Below are 11,080 nucleotides of genomic sequence, written 5' to 3'. Positions count from 1 at the left end.
GTTTCAGAAATTAGCTCATGCAAATGGTCTGAAAACGCCCCCCCCAAAAAAACAACAGCATATCAAAGTGTCAGAGAAAAGAAGAAAAGCAGGTTTAATTTCATTTGTTGTCTTTAACCTTTTACACTCCTTTTCTCTAATACATGCCTCTTACAAAACAACGTACGTATAGTTTTCCAAAAAAGCGACTGAGATGGCACTGAGATCGTGTTCAATAACTGGACTGTTGCGAGGACGACTTTTGGCGGCGGCGTTGCCTGAACTGGACACATTTACGGAGCCGCAGGTGGCGACGTTCTGCTCAAACACAGAGGCAACGTGTAGAGCTGTCATGAGTCTGTCATCAGGTGAAGGTTAAAGACGGGCGAGTGCTCCAGTGTTTTCTTGGAAGGTGTGCCTTTGTCAGGTATGGGCGAAGAGCATAAACGTACTACAACACAGTCATACATATCATCTGGAATTTACACATCCATAACAATAATGATACAAGGATCAAGAATCAGAGCCATAATTATACGGTATAGCAATAATAATATCAATTATTGATATTGTCTAAAAACTACACTTATGTTTTCATCTTTTCTTCCAAAAAAAAAAAAGAGCCATATATTTATATTTATATACTGGAAGTTCTTTAGTCTTTTTTCTTTACGGTTTTCTGACTAAATAGGTAACTTAAATATTTACAATGATTATTTTACAACCATTGGCCCAGCCCACTGACGATAAAATGTTCCTTTGAGTTTGTCTAGAATTAAAAAGCGCGCAGTGGAAGGAGGGATGAGAGAGGAATGGTCCCAGTGAAAGGCGAGGTAGGGAGGGAGCAGAGGATGGATATGAGGTTGGCGTCCCCGGTCCCAGACAGGGTCTCAGACCCCCAGGAACCAGAGTACAGGATACAGGGTTTCCCATGCTACATGTCAGAAGTGTAAGGAATGGAAAGCCTCACCCTGTCGCGGTACACAGGGTCTCCAACCTCACACTGGAAGGGTGTACAGGGTTTCCTGCAGCACTTTGTGCTCCAGGGAGCTCCAGGTCCTCTTACCCCGTTTTGCAGGGCTGTACAGGGTCGTCCGCCTCGTGTTAGAGGGGGGATTTGCTGCCCCACGTTCATGGGGACATCTCAGTTTGTGTAACTGTGTCTTTTGTTCTTCCTCCTCCCCCCTTTAACCCCTACATCACCAGCAGCTGTCCCAGGACCATCCTGAACTGCTGCGTGTACCCCGCCAGCTCCCTCACCCTCTCAGTCATCTCTCTGGCTGCGCCGGGGGAAGGATACTGAAGCGCCGCCGTCTTCGTACTGATCACAATGTCTTTGAGTTTTTCGCAGAGGGTGTTGCTGCTCTGGGCCACCCGTGCCCTCACCTCAGGGGACTTGGCCTGGCGCGACAACGTGTCGCCGATGAACACCAGCTTGTGTGCGCTGAGGATGACAAACTTGCTGTGCGCCACAAAGATCTTGGGCGGCTGGTTGGAGTTGACGGCGGTGAAGAAGGCATCGATGGCATTGGTCACCGTGGTAACGTTCTGCTCGCACTGCTCTTGGTAGAAGAGGAGGAGCTGCCGGTCGCCGTGGCACAGCTTGGAGGAAGAGGGGCCTCCAGAGCCATTCTGGGCCAGCTGGTTGGCCAGAGGGTGATGGGGGGGCGGGACCCAGCCCGTCATGTCGTTGTTGATTGGCCGGCTGACTTCCTGCTCTAGCCGCTCAAACTGTTTAATCTGGAAGGAGAAGAGGAAGAAGGAGAGCGTTAATACTAAACGATAATACTTGGCTACATTAGCCAAATGAAAAATAGCTTGTGATGACCACCCATGTACATTGTCATCTACATTCACACACACACACACACACACACACACACACACACACACACACACACACTGGTACCTGTTGCTGTTCCAGTTGCGTCTTGTTGTGTCGGATGATGTTGCCTTTCTCCAGCAGCTGTCTTTGGTTCTTCTCAAACTCCTCTTTTCCCTGACAGACCAACACACACACACACACAACAGTTACACAACCTGTGTACGTCCTTCCACTGCTGATTTAAAACACGTCTCTCTGTGGCTCAACACGTAACACACGGCCTCTGTCTCCCTCTGATGGTGACAAACAGGAAGTGCAGAAACAGCTGCTGGGACTGAACAGTCTCTCCTCACATGAACATTTCTTGCTTTATTTTTCACTCATTTCTGATGTACAGGTATTTATTGAAATATCTTTCTCTGATGACGTTACATTTTTTGAGCGTCTGTGTCAAACTGAATTTCCCATCAGTAAACTGACATGTTATCTTAGCTTTACCTTTTCTTATCACACAGATGCTGAGTGAGGACCATGACTACAGCCTCACATCTGGAGTGGTCACACACTTACATCACAACTAAATGCCTAACCCCTACCCCAACCCTAACGCTACCGGGTCTGAACCCTCAAACAGCCCTGTGTCAGAAAGTGAGGATCAGGCAAAATGTCCTCATTCTATAAAGTTTTCAAATCACACTGGTCTTCACAAAAATAGAAGCAGAAGCGATAATATGGAGCTATCACTGTAGTTCAGACAGGAACCGAGGTTCTTTTAAAATCACACATATATGTAATGTTGCTTTTGTCCACAAAAACTCTGAATAAAACTAAATGAAAACAAACATATGAGACAATGTTCTACAATCTTCATCCAATAAAGAAACTAAGAGGAAGACAAATGGACAAATGAAGTAATTACTGTTTGAATGTCTCATTCAGTGACTCGTGTGTGGGTCTGTAGTGTCACAATGATTAGAACAGTCAGTTTAATATGGCAGCAGATTAAATGTCCTCATACTACATACAAAGTAATACAGTGCATATGAGTGTGTGTGTGTGTGTGTGTGTACCTGTAGATGTACGTAGTCGTAGTCCTCCATCCAGCCTTCCTCTGTGGTCTCATACGGCCTGTCCACACCTTCCTCTTCCTCTGCAGCTGTAAACTTTGGTGGAGAGGGGAGGGGCCGTGACTGAATGTTCACCTTCTCCCCTCCCTGATAGCTCCCACTTCCCGATCCTGTCATGTGACCGCTGATCTCCCCCGGGATAGGAGGAAGTGGCAGCTGCTGCTGCTGCCGGTTGGTCCGTTTGAAGAGAAGTGAGGCGTTACCGTGGAGAAAGGAGGCGAGCTGCTTGGCATCATCAGGGATCCCTCGCGCCGTCATGATTAGTCGGTCTAAGTCATCCCCTCCTGGTGGTGGCGCTGTGAGCGCCGTGTGTGACCAGGAAATGGCATCTAAGCTCTGACTGTGTCGAACCAAACTCTGGAAGACCTCCTCCATCTTCCCCACCTGACGTCCCAGTTTAGCCTGCAGAGAGCGGTCCGTGGCCTGGGTGGCGTTTGCCACAGCCCCCCGGGCAAATTCTAGGAAGTCTCGGACAGTGGAGCGCACCCGGTCAGCGGCCTGGTGAATGGCGGGGAGGTTCCCTTCCAGGTGAGCAGGGCTTCTCCAGTTACCTGTGATGAAGGACATCATGAGGGAAACACTGGACTCGACGGCTTGCTGCAGGCGAGACAGACGCTCCATGGCCTGCTCCAGGTCCAAGATGAGGGGTTTCCCAGACATGGAGCCAGGTGCAGGAAGTGCGGAAGAAGAGGGGGTGTCACGGACAGGGACCATGTCTAAGGATGAAGCAGAGTGGTTGCTCCGTGTGCTTCCTGTACTTGAGGCAGACAGCCGCTTGAAAGACATGGTCATCTCCTCACTGGTGGACTGGGCATCACGCACAACCTGGAAAAACACACACTTTTTGTTAACTGAGGTGTAGAGTTCTCTGTGTAAGATCTGCAGCAGGTTTGAGAAGTCTGGGACAGGACACTGAGGAAGGACACACAGGACTCTGCACTGCCACCGGAGTGTGTCAGTGTCATTTGATGTTAAACTGCTTTGTTAGTTTGTTGCTTTCCTATCAGTAAAAGTCACCACACACCACACAACAACGATGGTGTTGGCTGCAGCCTTAGGAAACTTAGACTAAAATGATCTGACTAAAACTACACTGGACACACAGAGATGAGACTGATATTGATCTTCACATCTGAATCTTGGTTTCAGTGCAAATAAACATCTTTTCCCCAAAATGTGGGACTGAGTCTTTAACTGTCCTACCTGTGGCGGGACATCGTAGACGTATTGCTCTCCCCTCTCTCCTCCTCGCTCCTCTCGTTCCCGGGGGAAGTCGTAGACATCCTGGGTGGTGTGACCTCCGGTCCGCAGGCTGGCCGGGATGTCATAGATCTCCTGGGGGGCCTGGCTGACCCCGCTCCTGTCTCCACGATAGTTCTTGTCAGTCAGGATTGGGGGCGGAACGTCGTACACGTCCTCTGGAATGGGTGGCTCGTCGTCATCTTCGAGGTTGTTGTGCAGATACTGGCCTGGAGGGACAGGGACTTGGGGCTTGAGTTTGGCAAAGTGCGGTGGTACGTCGTAGGTCTCCTCTCTGATTGGCTGAGCATCGGGGACGTCTTTACTGACAGATGGGGGGAAGTCATAGACCTACAGAAAAAGGAGAAAAGAAACGCACTGTATTACACAAAGTGTTTCATTTGTATTGTTTAGTTTGCACTGAAGTGGAGCAGTACACATGGAGCGTTCACTGTGAATGGATTCAGATCAACACACAGATGTCTGGAATCATTTCAGGTTATTGCTCAGACAGCTGTCTCTTTGCTCAAATTAATGCCTCATCAATCTTAATCAAACTAATAAACTAATTATGTCTATTCAGTCTCTATTCACATTTGTGATTTGGTTTAAAAGCACACAGGTTATTTCACCTGAGCAGCTATGACTATAACTGAATATATATATCTATCTATATATCTAATATATATAACTTCAAATCAAGCAGCTGTTACAAAACTGTCATTCTGCTCATCTGTGACACACATAAATACACAATCCCTCCCAGATCCAGCGCCTCACCGTCTGCTGCGTGCTCTTGTCTGTGCTTGCTGGGGTGTCATATATATCTTGACCACCAGAGGGCCCCTTCACCACCATGGGAGGAGTGTCATACACCTGAACACAGAGGAAAAAACAGACAGACATTAATGACATGCTGTTATACACATCACACTGGAGACACACACACACACACACACACAGTCAGAGTCTGTGAGGCTGATCAGTCCTTTCTTTTTGAGAAGTGAGCAGTGTGTAAATGCACAATCCTGATTTTGTGCGGACACAGTTTAAAATCCGCTCTCAGAATTTCAGAGCTCTCTGAGCTCTTGAAAAAGTGAGAGGGAGCTTATCAACAACAGTGTCAACAGGACGCACTCACATCTGGCTGGCATGCACTTAGCAAAAGGAAAAAGCTGATGGGAAGTACAAAGGCATCGCGTGGAAGGCGGAGTCTAAAAGGACGGACCTTCACTAGCTCAGGACTTTGGCAGGTGAGGGGAACTTTAAAAGCACCTGAGCAGCATCTGAATGCCACATAACGCAATGAAGTGTCCGCCAAGAGCATATTCATTTATTCTATTACAAACCAGAGGCAAAGAGGAGAGAGAGGAGAGAAAGAAGAAGAGAACAGAGCAGGATGAAAAGACAAGGAGAAAGAAGAGAAGAAGCAGTGGGAAGAAGGAGGAAAAGAGAATAGAGGGAGGAGGAGAGAGGCAGGGAAAGACAAGGGAAAGAGGAGGGTGAACAGACTGAAAAAAGTTGATGAAGAGGAGTGAAAGGAAGATAGAAGAGGGAGTAAAGAACAAAAGGCAGAGAAGAGCTGGAGAAATGGCAGAAAAGAGAACAGGAAAAAGGAGGTGAAGAGGGGACATCCAAGGAATTTGAACCAGTGTGGTTTTGGTCACATGACCACCTCTGTATGACACAGTGAGCTGACTGAGGAAATGTCCATCTATTAACACTCCCTTCTTCAGTCCTTCCTGTCCCTCCATCAGCTCCTCTCTTCACTCGCTCTTCTGTGTCTCACACACACTGGAATGACTTCCTGCCTTTGACATATGACCTCCAACACACACACAGACCCATGTACACACTGTTGTCTTACTACAGCTGTGAGGACACTCATTGACATAATACATTCCCTAACCCTGACCCTGACCCGACTCTAACATGGACCCTAAAACCAGGTCTGAACCCTCAAACAGCCGTTTGACAGTGTGACGCCTCACAACTACACTTTCAAACCGAAATCTGTCTGCACAACCACAGAGAGACATATACTCACACACACACACACATGCACACACACAGATACACATGTGTGTGTGTGTGTGTGTGTGTGTGTGTGTGTGTGTGTGTGTGTGTGTGTGTGTGTGTGTGTGTGTGTGTGTGTGTGTACAGAAGCAGCTGGGATGCCACTCCATTCCAACTGGGGCATTTACGCCTCCATGCTTGTTATACTGGAACAATGAGAGACAGACAGAGAGAGGAGGAGGAAAACCAGCAGACCAACACATTCACAGCTACTGTCTGTCTGTACAGCTCTGTACTTCACATTCATCAGACCTCATCCTAACATACACTATATACTACATGTCATTATGGTCACGCCAGTGATGAGGTCAGTCCTTTAAACTACATGACGACACGTTGATATCGATGTGATTAATAATAAACACTGTGTCAGATGCACAGGGAACACCATGGCTGAGATGAACCTCCTCTGATCTGACAGTAAGAAGGAACGAGTGTGTGGCAGAGAACAGGTCCTACAGCATCAAACCTCCTCTGACAGCTTCAGCCACACGCGCTGAGTCCATCAGCTCAGCGTCTTTCACACACACTGAGCTGACCACTGTGGCGCTGCAGATGAAAACTGTTCCACAGTCCAGCTGAGTCTACTCTCTATAGACAAACAGGAAGTGTGATGCACTGTGTTCTTAAATAACTCGCTGTACCACACAGCTGTACTGCGATGCTGCAGAGTGTGTGTGTGTGTGTGTGTGTGTGTGTGAGCCATCTCCCACACAGCAGACATTTTGATGAAGTGCCTTGTGTTGCGGTGCGTTCATTCTTCACCTCTCAGATTGCTGCCGATTCAAAAAAAAAAAAGCCCCGCAGCTACATCTGTTACTACAGCTACACATACATCTTCCTCCTGCTCTTCCTCACCTTCCCATCCTTTATTTTTCTCATTCTCATCTTCTCCTTTTACTCCCTCCTCCTTTTCCAGCTCTTCGTTCTCTGCTCTTCCTCCCTCTCAGATTGCAGCAGTGAGTGACCTTTCTCTTTTGGCTGGTCAGCATCAAGATTCTCTTCTACGTACAGTTTGTCCCTGTGTGTGTGTGTGTGTGTGTCTGTGCATGTGTGTGGTGTCTTGTTTATCTCTCTCTCTCTCTCTCACACACACACACACAGTGGTATATCTGTCCCACCTGTTGGTTATGGATGACCTTCACTAAAGATGGATGTAATATTTAGAGAGCGAGAGGCTGAACATTACATCACGTCAGACATTAATATTCTGCAGACAGAGAGACCGCTCGGTGCCAGACAGTACCCGCGTGTGTTTGTGTGTCTGTGTACAAGACACTTGGATGGATAAGGGTAAACTGCTCTGATGTGACAAGCCGTTTTTAAAGCTCACAGACAAACACTCCTACATTTACACCTTCACACCACAGGACTCATCACGTTAACATCAGTGACACTGCTGCAGCTGGAACATCACTACTAATTATAAACAATATGATTATTTCTGTTCTGTTATTCTCTTCAGAACAGAGCATTTACACACACACACACACACACACACACACACAGGCGAAGGACAGCAGCCTGACCTGTGTGTTGTACTGCTGGCGGGTGGGCGGCACATCGTATATGTCCTGCTGGGTCGGAGGAGGCTGATGTCTGGGAGGGACATCATACTCGTCCTGGTCCGTCTTCACTGTGTCGTACACGTACACCTGTCCAACCCGCGTGGGAACCACCACCTGGACACAGGAACACACGCGAGACAAGACAAACATAAAGGTTGTTATTGTCACGCTACAAACATCAGTCTGAAGAAAAGAGGATGGAATTCAGCTCTATCAGACTCGTCTGATAATCATATCAACACAGTCCCTTCCTCTAAGACTAGTCTACAGTCTAAGCCTGAGTTGACGTGACTATGGCAACCTGCAAGGGTCACAACAGATCAGCGAGTTATGAAAGTCTCTTTCATCAGCCTCTGAAGTGTCTTCACCTCTGAATGAGAATTTATTGCCTCTTCACACTGAACGAGCAGAGACTAAAGGTTGTTCAGTCTCATTAAAACACACAGACTCGCACACAGGCAATAAAAACAGAGCAGAGGTCCTGTCGCAGTTGTCGTGGGAACCAGGCTGCCCTATTGTGTGCCTGTTTAAACTCTGTATTATACGGCTTGAGTGCAGAGTCAACCGGTCAGCCTGGGAAACCACAACAGCTGTGGTGTACAAACACGTACACAACAGAAGCAGCCATCACAGCTGGATCCTCCAGCGTCCTTCCATCATTCTCCCCCCTCTGTCGTCACTGTGATCAACACAACATTTCCATGTTTTCTAACCAGAACCAGCCACAGACACAAGGCCGGTGTCACCACAGAGATCAAAAAGCGGCCAAGCTACAAAGCTGTGAATGTGTAACGTAAATGAATGAACAGGATCACACAGTATGTCAGAATGTATTCTACAGTATTCTGTGTCAGACTGAAGCATCCTGCATCACTGTCTGTATTTGTAAGTCAAATCATTGTTTAATCACACTCAGCTCCAGCCCTGATTAATGGAAGCTCTCTGATAATATTTACTCAGCTCCCCAGCTGTCAGAGGTAAGCTGTGTGTGAGACACACACACACACACACACACACACACACACACACACACACACACACACACACACACACACACACACACACACACACACACACACACACACACACACACACCATAAAATCATCCATCTGACAACCTGTCTGTACTAATCTGCTTCCACTTCTCCCTCCTCATAACACATTCTCTCTATTCTTTTCCAAATCTGAACAACTTTTTCTTTTCAGGGGGAATCAGTTCACACACACACACACACACACACACACACAGTCACACACACACACACACACACACACACACACACACACACAGTCTCATGTAAACACCCCTTTCCTCATTGTCAGAAAGCTTTCAACAGTATTGACGACATTTGGCTAAATGCCAGATGAGCCCCGTGGACGGACACACACACACACACACACACACCAACCTGAGCCCTGTGTCTGATTGATAACCTGTGTTATTGATCAGCTGTCTGTGTGCACCCTGGAGAATAGACACACACATTTAAACACTAATAGTAAGTGGATCTGTGTGTGCGTGGGTGTGTGTGTGTGTCTGTGTGTGTGTGCGTGTGTGTGTGTGTATAGTAATAGTAATAGCCTGCTGAGCCTTTTAATCCCTTTAGAAGATCAGGGCGATGGATCAGTAGTCACCACTAGAGAGACATCATACTCATCCTGTATGTGAATGAGTGTGTGTGTGTGTGTGTGTGTGCGTCACTGCTGATGGTCACCACTGTGAACTAAAAACATCATTTAACACCAGCAAGTGCTTCATGTCTGTGTTGTGTTTGTTGACTTGAACCATTTAGTCCTGTCAGCTTGGTTAGTTCCTGTTTAGCAGGTGTGATTTGCACTCATCCAACCACACTGGTAAAATCTTACTAATCTGACGTTTTATGATCATGTAATCATGACGCCAGAAGAAAACAGCTGTCTGACCACTGACACAGGCCGGGGGAAATGACTGTGTGACGTGTGGAGTACGTCGGAGGAGATGAAGCTGTGTCAGAGAGCTGGTGCACAGAACAACGTTCCTCCCACAGAGACACCGTCCCACATCGTCACATTTCTGTTAATGTACAGATTAAACTAAGGAGATGCAGCGTGTGGATTCATGTTCCTCAGACACCCGTCGTATAAACTGTTCTCCGCTGATCCTCGCCATCCTTTCATAGTCTGTCCATGCTCCTGCCTCTTTGTGTCTCTCAGTATTCAGCCACATGCATTTGTAGAACTGGCGACACCAGTATCTGACCACTGTGTTAAACAGTCTTTAAAATGCCATGAATCGACTGCCTTCCTGAGCTCAGCACACAGACCATCTCTCCCAGCACTCAACGGGAATGAGCGACAGCCGGCGCTCAGTCGCATCAAATCTCTGTACAGCCTCGTTTCTTCTGTGTCCTCACAGAACTCTGGCCTGAGGACGGCTGTATACTTTCAGATTTACTGACCTACATACCCACCAAAGAAAACTCTGAGTGTGTCGTGTTCTCTGAATAAATCAGCGGCCTCATAAAAAAAAAGCTGCAGCTACTCTGACCTAGCAACAATAAAATGCCTTCACACGCGTTTATTTATGAGGATTCAGCGAGGGAGAATTCCTCTACATGCAAATATGCACACACGCTGTGACAGAGGGCCATGTGTACACACTGGGACGCTCGCTCCTGCGCTCCGTGCATGTAGATTACGTCAAGTGGAAGTCATTGTTCAACAGATGACCTTCGCTCCGAGCGGCGTCCCACCCCCCTCTCTCTCTCCCTCTCTCTCTCTTCTGCTCCTTTTCTTTCCTCCTCTTTCTCTGCTTTTACGTAGATGAGAAAAAGACAGATAACAAGAAACCAGGGCGTGGGCTTCGGTCTGGAAACAAAACAAGCCGGGATGAAATCTGCTCTGTGTTATGTGGCGGTAAATACAGCACATTCTTCAACAAAGCTCAATCTCTGAGCTTCAAAATGACCACCGTGACCACACACACGGCAAAAATAAAATACACTTTCTATACGTGCAGCTGCAGCAGAGAGCACTTAACTGATGAAGGAAAAAAAAACATCTTTACAGCACAGATGTGTAGTTCAAAGAGAAAAGGGGGATAAAAATAGAGAGAGGCCTAATTACAGCAGGAGGGTTGGGTGGTTTGTCTGAACTGGTGGACACGGGTGCTTCAGATCCTGATCCACGCTGGGCTTTCTCACACTCTGCTTTCTGTGACTGCCTGCTGCCGTGGAGAGAGATCCAGAGGGAGAGACAGAGGGAGGAGAATCTCAAACTGGGATTTT

At 47.4% G+C, this 11,080-nt stretch overlaps 1 protein-coding gene across 3 annotated transcripts in view; it reads right to left on the bottom strand.

Annotated features, from left to right (window-relative positions):
- Positions 1-70: 70 nt before the first annotated feature.
- Positions 71-11,080, bottom strand: part of bcar1 (BCAR1 scaffold protein, Cas family member) — a 68,128-nt gene continuing 57,118 nt past the window's right edge. For all 3 annotated transcript variants that reach the window (XM_041037569.1, XM_041037571.1, XM_041037570.1), the window contains 6 exons: positions 7,776-7,928; positions 4,951-5,046; positions 4,135-4,521; positions 2,875-3,756; positions 1,889-1,978; positions 71-1,719 (listed from right to left, as the gene is read on the bottom strand). In XM_041037569.1, the coding sequence (XP_040893503.1) occupies positions 1,174-1,719; positions 1,889-1,978; positions 2,875-3,756; positions 4,135-4,521; positions 4,951-5,046; positions 7,776-7,928 (2,154 nt within the window). In that variant the 3' untranslated portion in view covers positions 71-1,173. The remainder of the gene's footprint in view (positions 1,720-1,888; positions 1,979-2,874; positions 3,757-4,134; positions 4,522-4,950; positions 5,047-7,775; positions 7,929-11,080) is intronic.

Source organism: Toxotes jaculatrix, chromosome 5 (assembly GCF_017976425.1).
Source record: "Toxotes jaculatrix isolate fToxJac2 chromosome 5, fToxJac2.pri, whole genome shotgun sequence".
In the NCBI taxonomy this organism is placed as follows: Eukaryota; Metazoa; Chordata; class Actinopteri; family Toxotidae; genus Toxotes; species Toxotes jaculatrix.
Note: the sequence above shows the minus strand (reverse complement) of the source record. Positions and strands in the feature narration are given on the sequence as shown.